Genomic DNA, 17,559 nt, shown 5'->3' on the forward strand with positions numbered 1-17,559 from the left:
GCATTTTTGATGGCTCGGTAGAAAGTGTCACTGAGTTTTCAGATGCTTGCACCTACTTCTTTTTGCAAAGAAAACTTCAATATATTTCAGCGTTCCTCTTTTGTTCGTGATCATTTTTTGTGTATATGGTAAGAAAAGGTGCGCTTCTTCTGCTCCCTTGTATCTAAATATTGCTGAGTATAATAAGTTTCCAGGTTTGGTAACTGGCGATGATCACAGCATTTCAGACCGCAATAAGATGGTCGTTCTTCGCACACATCCACTCTGCGTAATAAATGGCGAGAAATCTATACGGTATGTAAAAAAATTCTTGATGCTTGTGTTTTCGGGGCAAGAATGATTGATTGTCGACACAGCAAGGACATTTGAAAATTTTATTTTATGTCGTTATTTTCGCACATGTTATAGCCGCCGATCTTGCGACTTAACATAGGAGAGAATCTTTCTGCAGAAATCAATTCTCAAGACTGTCTAATGCTTGGAGAACGTCCCCACGGCCGCGACCACGTCTCGAAGACGCCCTGAAATGGAAGCGTACAAGGCTGGAACGAGATCAGGCGCAAGGCGAAGGCGATCCCACTCTTCTTTGACTGCCCTCCACAAGACCTCTCGCGTCTGAGCTGATATCAAGAATTTTTTTACATACCGTATAGATTTCTCGCCATTTATTACGCAGAGTGGATGTGTGCGAAGAACGACCATCTTATTGCGGTCTGAAATGCTGTGATCATCGCCAGTTACCAAACCTGGAAACTTATTATACTCAGCAATATTTAGATACAAGGGAGCAGAAGAAGCGCACCTTTTCTTACCATATACACAAAAAATGATCACGAACAAAAGAGGAACGCTGAAATATATTGAAGTTTTCTTTGCAAAAAGAAGTAGGTGCAAGCATCTGAAAACTCAGTGACACTTTCTACCGAGCCATCAAAAATGCCAGATTTACCTTTAAAAAGCAGATATCCTATTTTAATTGTATGCGGCCGATGCACTGCCATAAAACCGTGATACTCGCTCTTGCTACACATACATCTCAATCATTTTCTCTTCATGTTCATCAAACTTTATCTTGATAATGACAATGCCTGGCACCCGTAACCCATAGCAGTGATGAGCTTCCTTGTCAATGCACCAATAATAAATTTCATCATTTCGCGACATTAGCTAAATTTTCAATCCTAACAGTCCTAAAAATGGCTTTCGCGTTATGCGCCCGTAGTTTTGGATGAATTTTAGGCAGTCATTTTCAAATTCGAACTTAATAATCCTCATCACATTTTACTTGAAACTGTAAGGAACCGCTATTCTACGAGGTCTTCTATTTCTCTGCCCGCAGTGGATACATTGCTTTCCATCAATGTTTTGCATGCAATACCGTCTTTTGATCTATTAAAATAATTAACCACTTGCATTTACGTAATCCACGCCGGGCTTTTCTTCCACATGTGGCTTTTAATGCAGCTCTATTGATTCTACTAATGCGGCGGCTGTTTGCATGTTACCACTGTAAGACAGCGGACGACCCTTGTATAATATTTGGGAACGTGATGCATACAGACACCCAAGCCTTGAGCACGCGGGCGAGGCGGATTACACGGAAGTGGGCAGCGCGTAAGCATGAAATTTGGTTTATGGGATTTAACGTCCGAAATCATCTGAGGCTATGATGGACGCCGTAGTGGAGGGCTCCGGAAATTTCGACCACCTGTGGTTCTTAAACGTGCTTTGACATCGCACAGTACACGGCCCTCAAGCACTTCGCCTCAACCGAAATGCAGCAACCGCCGCCGCCGAAATCCAAGCCGCGTCCTTTGCGGCGGGTTACATGCACGAGGTGTCAACCCAACTACGATGCCAGAAAGAGGGGCGCCGTGCGCTACGCGAACGGCTGAGCGCCCACGCGCCGCAGCCGATGTCGCACACACGGGAGACGAGAAGCGAGGCGGCACCAGCGCGGCGACGCTTCATGGAAATGGGAGCCATCTTTCGCCCTGACCGTAAGGTGCGAAACAGCTGAACGTCGCACTTGAATTTTATCAACCGTCGGACGTTCCCGCTCGAGAACGAGGGAGAAATCTGTCGTCACAGTGCATACTCTCGCAGCGCTGGCGCGAGCGCCGCGGTGCGGCTCGCAGCCGCTCCGCCGACCGGAGCCGTGGGCCGCGTATTTTTGACCGCGCCTGTACTTACCGGCATCAGTGTGATAGCTGCACCTGTATCCGAAAGCATAAAGATAGGCCTCCTTTGAAACTGCATGGAAACTTTGTAGCCCTGCTTTCCGTGCCCCGTGAATAGCTCGGCGTGTTAAGTCTGCGAATCGTCAGATTCTTCGTCTGCTGCTTCCGCGTAGTTCACCGGATGGGTTTTCTTTTCCTGGCACATCGATTGCAAATGCCGTCTTCGCACATGCTCTGCACTTTGCATTGGGATACCAATACCGTGCCCTTTTCCGCAGCGATAACAAGCGGTTTTCTTGTGCGCTTTTTTTTTACTTGCCGACGGCCTCGCTTTTGTTACCGCCTTCCCTCGAACCACATTTACATTGGTCAAGCTTTCTTCCTGGGAATGCAGTTCTTCAGTTTGCCTTGCAGCAAGTTTTTTGCAAACGCGACCTTGCACGCTTTTTCGAAGGTTAAGCCTTTTGTTGTGAACACTATCCTTTGAATCCCCTGGTCGCGCAGTCCAGCCCCAAGTCGATCCCTCAAGGCATCATTCAAGAACGCTTTGAACTCGCAATTCCTTGACGCAAGTCCTTGGTGCTTTGTCCTTCCTGCTGCGTGCGCTTGCTGAATTTGCAACGCTCGGGGATTACTAAATATATGACACTGAAGTGCTCATCTGGTGCCTTCCGTATTTCGGTGAAGGTCTTATCAGTAGGACTGTCAGGAACTGAAATTTTCTTCAGCTCCTCGTGCACTGTACTGCCTATAAATACGTTAAAGAACAACCTCAACTTCTTCGTCTCGATAAGTGCCACAAAATTCTCAAACCTCTCGAAGTACGACTTAATATTGCGGCTTCTTGGGATTAACTCTGGCATGCTTCCGAAACCTTTCGAAGCCCGTGGTATTACCACACTGAAATGCTTGCCTTGCGTTCGTGGTCCAGTCGTGCGCTCCGCTTCAGCCGCTGTGCCGGTCCTCGCTTCGGAATCGTAGCATCATCCCGTGCTCGTCGTCAGTTGTTCTGTCGTAGCCGAGGAAAGACGCGAACGCAGGCAGCCAGGGCAGGAACGAAAGTGGACTTTATTCACAGATGTCTCTGCTTATGTAGCGCTTATCAAGACTGTCCTACCACTTGGTCATGCACCTGAGCTGATATCAGATATCACAAAAACCAAGGCTTTGCCCAAAAGCACTCCTCCGTAGAGCCGCCATTTTGAACAAACTGAGGCAGCCCCCCAGTGTCGCCATAATCGCCAATACTCGGAACCTGTCTCCCCAAATCTATTTTTTCAAATCTAATTATCCGCCTGTGGCCTGTTTTGTGCGGTAATTTCTTGCAGTTGACAGGTTTTTTTGGATTGTGGGGTTTTAACACCCCAAAGCACCACATGGGGCCATGAGGGCGCCGTAATGGTGGAATATCGATTTAGACCACCTGGGGTTGCTTAACGCGCGCTGACATTGCACAGCACACGGGCGTTTTCGTATTTCGCCTACATCGAAATACTGCCGCTGCGGTCGGGATCGAACCCCCGACCTTGGCCTCAGTAGCCGAACGCCAGAAACACTGGGCCACCGCGGCAGGTTGCAGCCGGCAGGTTACGGTTAACAGTACAGCAGCGGAACTTTATTTGCGCAAAACTTTTTCCACTTCTTGTTTCTATATAGCCCGTGTTAGACAGTTACTACTTGGGAGGACTTGCAATTATAGCTTATTGTGTATTTAAACGCCTAGAACAATAACAACCGCAGCAGCAGCCCCTCTTTCCAACAGAGGATTCTTAAAAGTAGTGATTCATGATCATTGCCGAAGAATCTTGTGGTTGTGTTCCCATGCACAGCTCCTGCCTTTGTCGAAGATATCGGTTGGCCTTCAAACAACAAGGTTCTGTCAAAGTTTCTTGACAAATATGGCAAGCAGGGCCATGGCCAGACCCAAGCACAAGGTAAGAACCTGCAAAATTGCAATCATAAGAGTTGTAGTCACTCAAGTGACGTTGCAGTCACCACATCAAAGCACCTTTCAAGTGTAGCTGAGTAAGCAAGAAATTAGAAAGCTTTAACATAGCGGAGACGCATCACCGTAGACGTATACCGGATTGTGCCTGATGTGCACGCGCAGCTGGGATCCAGTAAGTCAGTATATCCACTCTATTACTTCCCCGTTATGCTAAAACTTTCTAATAGCGTCATCGTAGTCGCGCATCCGGTCAGCAGTGCCATTTCTTTTCTGCTGTCTTCAGCACTTCGTTAAGATTGCTGCCGATGCGTTCAGCAAGAAACTTCGACTAGACGATAACGTGTTTCAGTCACGGTGAGTCGTATCTTTTCCTCATTACAAAAAGAAACAGTATTGTTTTACTTATCGCAGCTTTACAAATAATCCCGTCGAGTCGTAGCTTTCAGACGTAACGCTAAGAATTAAGCCTCTCGTCCACAGCGGAGAGTACCGCAAGTTATGATCACAGTGCCAGCAACGAGTGAGGCAGTAAGTAAAAACACTTCTGCAATTGTGCTATATAGGCCTGTGGGCTTCTTTATGCCCCTAAACAGTTTGCGGTTTAAGTAAAGGGACTACATATAAACTTCCCTTCCCCCTCGCTGTCCTCAGGAAACAGAGCAGAAACACAAAGCTCTCGCCCGACATCTCGACTTCGGAGTTCTCCCGTTGTTAGACCAGCCAAAATAACGTAACGCCACATGCACACACATTAGCTGAAGTTTAGGGAGTGGGACGAGCATGCTCGGCTTGAATCACACACGACCGTGAAAGATGAGAAAAGGCCGCGGTAATTCGAAAGGGAGTTCCAGCAAGTTCTGCACGGAGCTAACAATTTGCTTTGTGAATCGTATATCCTCGACAATAGCTGCAGAACACATGAATCTAAGAAATTAAACGCTGTTCTTGTTCATATAGTACTCTACATATCACAGTATTGCATGCCCTTATTACTAAGAAATCGAACCCTAATTCACACATTGTAAAGTCCAAAGACTTGCTTTCTACTGAGAAATTCGCTAAAGTGCCTGTGAAACTGCATTTCCTTTTACTGTGGCTACGTGTATATACGTTAAAGGACAAGTTGTAGAGGCCCATATACCAATGTCTCATCAAGCCTCCTAGCCTAACCTTTTTCCTATAGCAACATCACCGTGCAGGCCTAGCCACATTCTTCTCATCCCTGGGCCACCGTTTCGGCTACAGACAGAGAATAAGAGTATACAAAAATGAAACGTCGCAGTAGCTTGAACGGCTTCATCATCTAATTAATCTTAAAGGGCCCTTGGGTTTTACATATTGGGGAGGAGGAATCCAAAATGGACACAAATCAAAGGTAAATCTAATACAACACAAAGCGATTCTGAAAAGGAATAGTTAACCTTTTATGCTGGGGCAATGCGGGTACTATGGTAACCTAATAAGCATAAAAGGAGGCCATGAACATGTCAGTCGAGGACATTACTCATCAAAAAATTGGCAGTGGCTTAGCTCGGCTATGCCAGGATAGACGTAGAGAGAGGTACGTTTCCTTGGCTGAGCTTTCTGTGGTCACTGTATGTTTAGCAATGAGAGACATTGGGGAACACATCTTTTATTCATTTTGCTTGATGTTTTCGACCCCCTCATAACAGGCCACACAAAAGCTGTCCTCGCCTTGGATCTCTCCAAGGCCTTTCATCGCCTAGACCATCAAGCGATCATGGCAGCGCTCTCCCCCTTGAACACAGGTGAACGTATGTGCACCTATATTCAAGCATTTCTTACTAGCCGCACGGCCGAAACTCACTTCAGTCCCCACACATCCCACCCATACACCCTTAGTGGGGTTGGCACCCCCCGGAATCTGTCCTCTCCCCTTTTCTTTTCAGTGTCACTCTCATCCCTCTTGCCCGCAAACTACAAACCATTCCTCACCTTCGGCATACACTTTATTCTGATGATATCACGCTATGGACCACCCATGGCAGTGATAGAGACATAGAGAATACTCTGCAGTCAGCAGCTACCCTCACCCAAACACATGCGCGGAGTATCGGACTCTCATGCTCTCCGGAGAAGTCCCTCCTCACAACCTGAAACTGCCCCACAGCCCCCACAACCGTGACACTGGAAAACCGGTACATCCCGGAAGTACACACTCTCCGGGTACTGGGCCTCCACATCCAGAACGATAGGAAAAACACTCTCACCATCCACAAACTCAAGCAGACGGCGGTGTCGATATCCCACCTTTTATCCGCCTTTTATACGCAATCCTGAGCATGCGACGCGAGGTCCGAGTGATAGAGCGGCGTGCGGCGAGGCGGCGACGAAGAACGCGGCGCTGCTGTGGGGTGTCTATGGTCACCATGGTATCGGCGCATACGCACAACTGCTCATCCGCGTGACGTCACGCTCGGCTTTGACGGTGGAGCGGGCGCGCGGCCGCAGCGACGGCGAAGCGCACGCCGCACTTTGCTCCTAACCCCATCCCTCCCTCGACAATTATCACCAGACACTTTGGAGGCGGCTCTCAACACGCACCTTACTCTCCCCATACTAAATTTTGCTCGCGGGAAAGTTCACGTCCCTGCATTTCGCATACTGAACTCCCTCGACGCACACCCGCCCCGCCACATAGAGCTCATATTGGTGCCTGCCCACTCCGGGAATCCCGGAAATGAGGCTGCCAACGCTTTAGCCCGAGGTTCTCTCAACCAAGCACAGGTGGCCAACGATCTAGGGTTCTCACGGGAGCGCATGCATTCATTCAGTTAACTGACGCAAGCCTGCAAAGACGAGCGTCCGCTCTACCCCCCACCCCCTCCCTCCCTCGACAATTATCACCAGACACTTTGGAGGCGGCTTTAAGCGCGCACCTTACCCTCCCCTTATATACGCTCGCGCTATCTCCAAGTCCACACAAACCCCTCCTGTACCCTCTTCCACCACCCCAAAGCCTTTTCCTCTGCCCGGCGGATCCTCCCCCGCGGGGCCTGGAGCACCTTACCACTTCGGAGGCTTGGGGAGACCCTCCGAGGACCCAGCCAAGCAAGCCATCGGCACAGGCCGGGCTGCCAGCTTCATGAGCGTCCGGGACATTAACGTTTGAGTGCAGTGGGGCCGTGCGGGGGCCCAAGGACCTGCGTGTCCTGAACTCCCCTCCGTCTATTAAACCACCTTGATAGAGACGAAGACTTTACGATGATCTGTGAAGTAGCATACAGCGGTCTCAATTTTGTCGATACAGTATTTCGATTTGGTAGAGCCTCTTTAGTATACAAGCTCTATAGTAGTTCCCCATTGTGCAGTCTGGACGTGAGGGTTCGAAGTTAAAGTCAAACTTTTCATTCATACACTAAGAGAGTCCTGTTTCCTGTAGAAATCGCCCAAAGTTACACACAACTGTGAACCGTGCCGTAGGCTGTTATACACGTGGCAATCACATCAATCGTCTGCTTGACAGATGTTCCCGGTGCCACGTAGACTCCTGGGATGATAATGCCGCTTTCCAGAAGCCGAACATAGCAGTCTTCACCATTATTCACCGTACACACAGACTCCAGCGTTCTTATTTGGTTCAAGCCAACTGCCAGGTGACAACCTCAGGACCGGAAGAGTTCATCTTCTGTTGTCGACACTATGCAGCGGCTGGACTCTCCTTCTCTGCATGCATGACAAACGTTGTGATACAGACGCCCACTACATCTCCGCCTTTTGTACGCAATCCTGCGCATGTGACGCGAGGTTTGAGTGATAGAGCGGCGTGCGGCGAAGCGGCGACGAAGAACGCGGCGCAGCTGTGGGGTCTCTATGGTTACCATGGTATCGGCGCATACGCACAACTGCTCATCCGCGTGACGTCACGCTTGGCTTTGACGGTGGAGCTGGCGCGCGGCCGCGGCGACAGTGAAGTGCACGCCGCACTTTGCTCTTCTTCGGTTGTCATGGCAACGGCGCATGCGCACAACTGGTCTCTCCCATGTACCGCGAAATGCTCGACTGGTAGCCCAGTGTAGCTCTCGCTACAAAATGTTATACACCTAAATGCATCACGGTCATTAGCAAGTGGTTCAACCACTAGCATGCTGGCGGCATCTGGTGACAGGAATTAAGGAACCTATCAAGCTGGTGCTGAATTTCCCAACACGGCGTTTCTTTTGCATTTAAAAGCACACGTAGACAGCCCCACGTATATGCCTTCCTATTAGTGAAGGGTAAGCCGCTTTGTGCTTATCGTTCGCACCACAAGGCGCTGCCAGTACATGCGGCGTCTCTTTTTTCGTGACGTTATCTGGTCGTTCTGCCTACTGACTGACTGACTGACTGACTGACTGACTGACTGACTGACTGACTGACTGAAAAACTTTATGTTCAAAATGTGTACAGGGAGCCAGTGGAACGGTCCTTAAGGTGTCGTTCCTTACAAACGCTAGGTGGACTGCTCACTACAGGAGCACATTGGCTGCAGCTGCTGCTCGGCCGCGCCCGACCAGAGCCTTTCGGTTCGCCAGATGAGGTTACTGGCATGTCTTCCCTCTCACACAGTCCTTTTTTCGTGCTGCAAGCGCAGATTTACTCACAATCATGACGGTGGCAAGGAGAGTTGAAGACGTGTGCGTTGTATAAGGTGACGCCAAGAACGAGGAGGCAACGAGCATGGCGCCCCCGCTGCCGAAGTAGGTCGCCAGCTATGACGAGGAGCAATTCCACCAGAGGGAAAAGAAACGTACGGTTAAAGTTTCTTCATAGTGCGTACAGACCTCGGCGCTGCACATCATACAGTCATTGGGAGGCACAGAGTCCGAGAAAACTTAACTTGGTGGGGACACTTCAGCTCCACCTTAAGAATATGGCGTGATGCTCTCAATGAATACCTTCAGCGGCCTGGGGACCTCTTTGCATATATCTTCGCAGACACCGACTCTGCTTCACCTACCCTTAACCTAAGCCTAACCTACCCTTAATGGTACAATGCGATGGCATTGGGGATCCCTCCCGCCCAAGTGTTCCTTCTCGTTCGCCTAGGTTCTGCCTACATGCCAATTTACGCGCAATTGGTCTTTCTCTATATTCGCAGATCGCGGGAAGTCCTCATACCCTTACTGGCGCAGTGGCGCAGTGGTTAAGCGAAGCACCACTGCCGCGGCAGGAAGCGGTTTCAAGCGCAGCCATCGGTGAGGCCTGTGAAACGCAGGCTGCTCTTCCCAAGATTCCATGAGGCCCATGCACACAGCGACGGTGGGCAGGTGGCAACTGCACTGAATTTATGCTAATTAATTTCGTTTCCAAGTGCCACTACGGGCAGGTTGTGATGACGTCGCAAGGTAACGTGACCTCTCTCGATCGATCCTTAATTTACCTGCCACGTGCCACAGTGGGCAGGTTACCACAAAGCTTAGCTAGGGTTTTTAGATGCCACCTGCCCACCATGGCATGCGGGCCACCTATACAGGCATTATTTCTGGCGTTTACGCACAACTTGGGTGCAGTATTGCGTTCACACCATTAATACATGCGTCATTCTCGCAGTTGTTTTTTTTTTAATTTGTACTAAAATCAAGCTGTGCAGGGCTGCATGTACAGGCAGCGATCTTCACCAAAAAGAGAAAAAGACGCACTTTGAACGAGCAAAGAGAAAAGCACAAAAGAACAAAGAGAGAAATAGACCGTGGCTTACAAAGCTCCTCGTCAGTTCCATGTCACCTATGATGCCGTGCATGAAGAGGAACATCCCATTCAAGGCGTACGTGAAAGCGATGCAGTGCATCCAAAGGAACGCGCCCGACTGGTAGGTTCCCGTGTTGAGCAGCAGCAGTAGCAGGAACGCTAAGCCCTGGGCGGAGATGCAGCACTCTCGGTGAAACTGGATAATCAGTTCCCCACTCGTCCTCGATGAATTTGCATGTATGGTCAAAGTTCAAACGTTTCGAAGCATATTGCGAGTGTGGGAGTCAGTGGTGTGATCTTAAATGAGGTTTAAGTTGAGGAGAATTCTAGGCAATTTACGGAATAAAGTACCTCCTGGTATTTAACAATTTAGACACTAAAAACATTCAGGTTGAGAGCATCACACTCAAGACACTGTATGACCTTTTCAAAGTGCAGGCCTTCTCACCATTTTTGTTTCTTTGTTTGTTTGCTTGCTTGCTTGTTTGTTTGTTTGTTTTTAAACGTTGTTTACCGAGATATATCGTTTCTTTACCATTGTTTTTTTACTGTACTTCCATAATTTTCTATCTCCTTGCTGTGGCCATGATGATGTTCACATTATTTTCTGTTCACATTGTGAGACTGCCACCAGTGCGGCCTGCTGTCCTGTCAAGATTGCGTGTCGGCAGCTTTTCTGCAGGCTTTTTACATGTAGTAATGATCATGTAATGGTTGTAGAGACCTGTTGTATTAGTCCGAGTTTGTTAGTTACTCGTGACGTGGTTTTTGGTGCAAAAGACAACGCAGACAACTGAGCCTGCTGGCTTTCACCGGTTGAAAGTCTGAGTTTTCCTTAGCTCCATGAAGATTTTCGCAAAAATCCACGAAGGACAGGAAGACAGGACTAGCGCACTCATCCTGTCGTTGTCATTCTGTTTGTCCTAGATTTTTTGCGCAAATCTTCATGGCATTACAAATAACAAACGAACTAGCCGAAAAACTCTTTTTTAGCAGGCCGTAAATATTTCATCTACTCGCGATGTGGGCGTTTTGATGAAGGCTAAACGCTTATGCGCTAATATATTTGTGTACATCGAACAACTCCGAAAACCGTAAATTATTTCAGGACACTCCACCTCGCCGACCATCACAACTTCACAGCGTGGCTTCAAGGTAAACGAACTTCATCTCTCAGCGGCCAGAATAATTCTAGATACTAAGACCGCGCTGTATTATACGGTGAAGCATTTTTCAAGTTTAATGTCCTGAAAACTTGAGCAATCTAGCATAAGAAGGCACAAAAAAATAACAAATGACGGGAAACAAGCTTACCGCCGTTGATGCAAGCGCCTTGCCGCGCTTCGTAGCAAGGTAGGCCATGATCGATGGCCCCTAGTTGGTGACAAGGAGGTTCAATAGCATTAAGCACCGATGTACGAGAAGAAAAAAAGCTGCTAAAATATTTATGTTTGTTCATATTAATTGTAATCGATTATAAGTGCGTGCAATAGCGGTAAGCAGCGACAGAATAAAGGAATCATCAGACGATATTATCCACTGCTTTCATCAACTGACGAGCAGTACACACTAAACAAATTCTCACCCTTAAGGGCGCAAATCAGCTGTCCCCAGACGAACACCCTTTTGGGTGCTAGAAAGGGTGCGGAGATCAGCACTCTTCAGGAAGGGTGCATAGCATGAAAGTTTAGAGGGCGCGCATCAGTCCAAGGCTTTTGTTTCATGGGTGTATCAGTGTGGAGCACCCTTTCAACAACACACGTTCGTAGAGGTGTTATGGAAAAATAGCACCCTTTAATTAGGGTGCAACCATTACATCCTGTAAAGTATCATGAAGTGCACCCTTCCTTAAGGGTGCTGATCTCTGCATCCTTTTTTAGCACCGAACAATTGGAAAAGGGTGTTCGTTTGGGGACAGCTGATTTACACCCTTAAGGGTGAGAAATTGTTTAGTGTGTATGATGGAGAAGCAAAAAAATATAATTTAAGCGAGTGCGTTGTTCAACAAGTCAGTCAGTCACAATCAACAAAGGGTACTGCGCACATACAAACAAGGAGCAGAAGGGCACACGACAAGAGCTGACTCGCGACGGATGTGTGTCCTTGCTTGTCGTGTACCCTTCTCATACTATTTTGTATGTGCGCAGTATACCCGGTGTTGAGCAAAGAGTACAGGCACTCTGCAACAGTTATTTTATACGTCCTCCTGCGCGTTTTAGCGGGCTTTCAGCAGATTATGTATGCACTTGCTGCAGAGAAACCTGCATCTAATTTGGTTTTTATCTTGTTATTAATAAGGCTTTTCTGCGCCATAGCTCCGCAGTGGGCTACGAGACACGACCTAGTTGGGAGCTCCGGATTAATTTTTTACCACCAAGCGTTCTCTCGGCAAATTTTTTTGCAAATGAGAGATAGCGCAATTTTTCTCCGTGGAAATGGGGCCGTGCATTACGTCAATTAAACCACGACCTCGTAATAAGCAGCTACACACAAAGCCCCCCGAGCCGCAATGAATTATGCGTTTAAAACTGTTGCGAAACAGTGCGTCGAGAAAAAAAAACTACTTCCGGCTTGTGTTGTCAGAACTGCAAGCGCATGCTGTTTGGTCATCTCAAAAGGCTGACTTCAGAATAGAGGTGAACATAAATTGCAATACGTCTGAGAACTTGGCACTACTGCTGAATGCCAAAAAGATCAATTACCATAAACACACTTCCAGAAAGCTTTGACTACGTCTTAAGTGCAATAAGGTATCTGAAAAGTTTCCGTTTAGTGCGTACACGAGCTCCAAAGAAGCTGTTACTTTGGTCTCCACTTCGACTCGAATGGCGCGAGAAATTCCGGCACACATGAGAGGAAATATACTTTCTATAAATAACGGACGTGCGAAGTGCGCGCCTTTGCAATGGCATTTAGTGCCGGGGGCTCAACGCAGGTGCTGTGAGAAAACTGCATGAGAACCTGTTCCTCTTGGAACGAATTACTTCCATATAATCCTGGATACACCACGTGAAAGATTCGCGTAGAGTAGAGAAATGGCACATTTTACTTACCGAAGATACGCTGACGTCGGACATCACAGGGCATCAAAGGCTCTCAGTCTCACTGTGTGGAACACTGACTTGTCACAAAGAAAATTAGTAAGCATTCAATCCCTGAACGCTCCATCTAGCACCCACAACAGTCCGAACAAGCCAGGTTGGATTACAGCACGCCTGTCTGTCGGTGTTTTTCTCTTTTTTTTTCGTTGGAGAGGGGGGAGGCGTGCTTTGGTACAAGGACACGTTCACGTAACGTCACGCGTGCACATAACATTAGTTTTTTTAGAGCGTGCTGCAGATAACAGTGGTTTCTATGTCTAGGACTGCTTTAGCAGTCTTATCACAACTGGGGTTATATTTATATCTTCGCTAAAGGAACCAGTGAACAATATTCCTCTAAACAGGGGGCATGGTAGCACATTATTTCATATAGTTATGCAGACAGACATTTTGTCACCTATAATGTCAATTTGTTCTGGACATCTAGCGCGATATGCAGCTTGGAAAAAAAATTCTATCCCATGCTCATCCAAAACAGGAATTACAGCGGCGGCACTCGACAATAAATCAAACGAGGTCACAGGGCTCACAGAACAAGCCAACAACACGCATTATCATCATCATAATCAGCCTGACTAGGCCCACTCCAAGGCAAAGGCTACTCCTATGTCTCTCCAATTAACACTGTCCTACACAAGCCGCACACGTTTATAGTTTACTGTACACGCAGTACTGTAAACTACTCGTTTTCAGCCTCTCAAGCACAAACATTAACGGAAGACGATTTGAAACACATTCTATGCATCCTAATAACCACCCGCCAAAGTGCATGTGCAGATAACGCAAAGTAGATGCTCATTAACAAATTTTCATTCTCCCAGTGCACCGTGCGCCACGGGACGCAAATAATATACAAGCAAAAAATACTTCAAATCAACGGTCCATACCAGTAGGAGCTCTCTCCGCCCCTAGATCCGTCGTCGAGCCTATTTCGGCGCCGAGAGAAGAGCTGCTGTGGCTTTCTTTCTTGTCTTCCTCTGTCTCTTCATCGAGGCTCTTGAAAGCCAGTCATGCTCCTTTTTTTTTATTATTCGAAAAGTGTGCCATGAGGCACAAGTTGAAAAAAGGGGGAAGGAATTGCGAGAGATAGAAAGAAGGAGTGAAGACCCGTTGCGCTGAGGTAGTCATAGAGCCATGTTCTTAAGCAGCCGCACGCTTACAAACGGTAGTGCATGCAGGTAGGTAATGGCCTCACAGCTTGAAGATCGCACGTACCGTAGACGCCAGAAGCAGCTCAAACGTTGACCTGAAGTTTACCGAAAAGTAATTTTTTCGCAAAAGAAAGGAAATATAAACTGCGCAGCCCAATAAATACGAATTAGGTGCGCTTGCACTTCGGTTTTCACTTCGGCTTCGGTTAAGGTCATGTGCATGAAGTGCGCGGACCTCTTTGTATACCGATGGTGACATCATAACAGCCTACTACGAGTACTATTGGTTGAACATTAATTGTGTCTTTATTTTTACATTCCCGCCTTTTTTTTCTATTCTTCGCTGGAAAATGCGGAAAAATTCACGAAGCGGCTATTTTTATACTTAAAGGTTTCCAAAAGTTTTTGAAGATGCGCAGGACGCAGTGACATTGGATGTATTTCGGTCGCCACTATGCTCAGTTCCCAGCGGTGGTAGGTACGCGCAAGTTACATTAAACTTCATTCACGAGCTAGCTTGTAAAAGTTTTGCGACGTGCTCTAATCAAGCATGCGCATTTCAAATGCAATGGCGTAAATAATTAAATAGGGCCTACAAGTCGTCCTTAGACAGTGAAATATTTCAGCTACATCTCGCCACTATATTCCGCCGCGGTGGCTCAGTGGTTATGGCGCTCGGCTGCTGACCCGAGAGACGCAGGTTCAATCCCAGCCGCGGCGGTCGCATGTGAATGGAGGCGAAATTCTAGAAGCCCGTGTGCTGTGCGATGTCAGTGCACGTTAAAGCACCCCAGGTGGTCGAAATTTCCGGAGCCCTCCACTACGGCGTCCCTCATAGCCTGAGTCGCTTTGGGATGCTAAACCTCCATAAACCATAAACTATCTCTGATGCGAGTTCTAAGCAATCCCTAATGTAATACAATAGTGTGATACAGTCACCATATGCAAAGTATAACAAGGGTACTTCATAGCACGTATTCGTAGGTGTCCATGATTTCATTCACCCTATCAGGCGGATGCGAAAGCTTGAGCAAGATCATAAAATCTCCTGGGTAGCGTAAAACCGCTGCGACGCTGATATTTTTTGTCCTGAAGTGGCTCTCGACCACATTGTGCCGAAAAAAAGACAAGAATAAGACGCTCGTGAATTCAAGCGCGCCCAGCGCACGAGCTAAAGCCAATTTTAACGGCAACAGAGAGAGACATCGTTGCCTTCGCCACCGAGATAAGAGAGAAAAAAAAAAGAGCCTGCATTCCTTGCTTTAAACGTTTTCCATGTTCTTTAAAAAAAGGAGTACCAATTACTACAATGTATTACGCCTTAAGAGAAAAGTATATGACAGCTGTATCTTACCTGTACTCACCTGCGGGGAAGAAACGTGGAGGCTAACAAAAAGGGTTCAGCTCAAGTTAAGAATAATGAAGCAAGCTATGGAAAGGAAAATGATACGCGCAACGTTAACACACAGGAAGCGGGCACAGTCGGTCGGAAACAAACGAAGGTTAATGACATCGTAGTCGGAACCAAGAGGATGACATGGGCTAGAGTAGAGCGTGTAAAGCTAAGACAATTAAGATAACCGACGGTCCCTGTGGGTAATGAACTGGATTCCAACATATGGCAAGCGTAGCAGGGGGCGGCAGAATGCGGATAAGATTAGTTAGTTTGCGGCGGACAGGGTGGCCGAATGACACAGGACAGGGCTAATTGGAGAGATATGGGAGCAATGCTATAGTACCTTCCCATCCTTACATAAGCATATGTCATTTTCCAATGGAATGCCAGCGCGCATCAAACTACACGCGTAAGTAAGCAGGCAAATGTCTTCGCAGAGCAGCGAAGCCACGCGAATGCACTGTAAGTAAGCAGACAGCAACAAAGGCACCATCGACCACATTACGCACACACGTGCAATTTTTTTTTTCCATTCTCTGCATTTGCGTCCGAGCAGTACAGGCTAAAGGCGTGCCGTAAAAGGGAAACATACGTCCGCGACATCAAGGGCACGTTGTACGACATTCCGCCTTGCAGTTCGTCCTCGTGGCGGTTCACTTGAGCAGCCCGTGGGAGGTGAGCAGCGCCTGCAGCTTGTTGTTGCGCTTCATGTCCTCGACGTCGGAGGCTCCGCCGAGGCACTGCTTCTTCACGAAGACCCGCGGCACGGTGCTGGCGCCGGTCATGCTGCCCAGCACACTCTGGATGTCGTCGCCGTCCGAGCGGTTGTCCAGCTCCACGGCCAGGTAGGACACGCCCAGGTCATCGAAGATCTTCTTGGCCTTCCTGCAGAAGGGGCAGTAGCTCTTGGAGAATATCACCACGTTGTTCTTCGCGATGGCGTCGTCGACGAAGGCTTTCGCCATGACTGCTTGCTCCGGGGGTTGCTGCTGCTGCTGCGATAAGCCGCTTTCTCCGAGCCTACGCCCCAAGCCCGTCCTTCCGTTTCTTTTTCTTCGACGCAAAAATGCGCGCTTGAGTCACGCCCTCTTCCTGCGAGAGTTGTTGTTGTTGGCCTTTCAAAGGACGGCACACAGCCACACTGGGGGATCGGTCAAGAATCGGAAGGCATAGATAAGCCTCGAAAGCGCACTGCTGCTTTTTCATAATTTTTCTGTCAAAATACGAAATAACTTCATTTCGTCAACAGATAATGAAATAAATACCTAGATATCTCATTCAACGCACAGTCGTCATGATTATTCTTCTGTCAGGGCACTGTGAAAGCCACCTCTGCGATGACAGGGGTGGTTGTTTCGGCATCCCGACATCAGATGCCGCAACCGCAAATTCCCCCTGTGAAATCATCACTGCCCTTGCTCGTCAAAAACTAAAGGAATACTGTTTTTTTCCCACAAAGCATTTTGATTCACATGAAGGAGAGTGGTCCTTTAAATTCACTCATGCGTCCACTCTCCATGCCCTTGCGGGCTCCATTTAGTCGGCGTGAACAACAAAAAAAAATTGGCGGTGGTTTAGCTCTGGTTAAACCTGGAGTGACGCGATAGCTACAGCTGGCCGAGTGGAACTTGGTCACGTGAGAAACCACGTGACGAGCCACGTGATCAGCCACGGCGTCGCGCCACGTGACAGCGTGGCGGTGCAGCCACAGGGTTGCGCGCCGCCCCGCTGAAGGCTCGAAATGCTACCGTAATGTAGCTATCGCTAGAAAATTGGCGGTGGTTTAGCTCTGGTTAAACAGGGAGTGACGCGATAGCTACAGCTGGCCGAGTAGAACTTGGTCACGTGACCAACCACGTTACGAATCACGTGATCAGCCACGGCGTCGCACCACGTGACCGCGTGGCGGCGCAGCCACAGGGTGGCGGCAGCCACGCTGAAGGCTCGAAATGCTACCGTAATGTAGCTATCGCTACAAAATTGGCGGTGGTTTAGCTCTGGTTAAACCTGGAGTGACGCAATGGCTACAGCTGGCCGAGTGAAACTTGTTCACGTGACGAACCACATGATCAGCCACGGCGTTGCACCACGT

The 17,559-nt window shown here is 48.1% G+C and overlaps 2 protein-coding genes across 5 annotated transcripts; both read right to left on the reverse strand.

Moving 5' to 3' along the window:
* Positions 1–3,249: 3,249 nt before the first annotated feature.
* On the reverse strand, positions 3,250–15,855 carry LOC144136227 (uncharacterized). 4 transcript variants are annotated; one of them, XM_077668382.1, is made up of 6 exons: positions 13,808–15,855; positions 12,873–12,936; positions 11,134–11,193; positions 9,830–9,985; positions 8,733–8,840; positions 3,250–4,122 (listed from the first exon to the last, which is right to left on the reverse strand). In XM_077668382.1, exons 2-6 carry the CDS (start codon positions 12,894–12,896, stop codon positions 4,060–4,062), a joined length of 411 nt encoding a protein of 136 aa, XP_077524508.1. In that variant the 5' UTR covers positions 12,897–12,936; positions 13,808–15,855; the 3' UTR covers positions 3,250–4,059. The 4 variants fall into 4 exon arrangements, with proteins under 4 accessions (XP_077524508.1, XP_077524510.1, XP_077524511.1 ...); XM_077668384.1 differs by having other exon boundaries at positions 12,873–12,940; XM_077668385.1 differs by lacking the exon at positions 11,134–11,193.
* Positions 15,856–15,959: 104 nt separating this feature from the next.
* LOC144136228 (uncharacterized) lies at positions 15,960–16,532 on the reverse strand. The gene has a single exon (XM_077668386.1). It carries the CDS (start codon positions 16,430–16,432, stop codon positions 16,121–16,123), a length of 312 nt encoding a protein of 103 aa, XP_077524512.1. The 5' UTR covers positions 16,433–16,532; the 3' UTR covers positions 15,960–16,120.
* Positions 16,533–17,559: the final 1,027 nt, after the last annotated feature.

This window comes from Amblyomma americanum, chromosome 6 (genome assembly GCF_052857255.1).
Source record: "Amblyomma americanum isolate KBUSLIRL-KWMA chromosome 6, ASM5285725v1, whole genome shotgun sequence".
Classification (NCBI taxonomy): domain Eukaryota; kingdom Metazoa; phylum Arthropoda; class Arachnida; order Ixodida; family Ixodidae; genus Amblyomma; species Amblyomma americanum.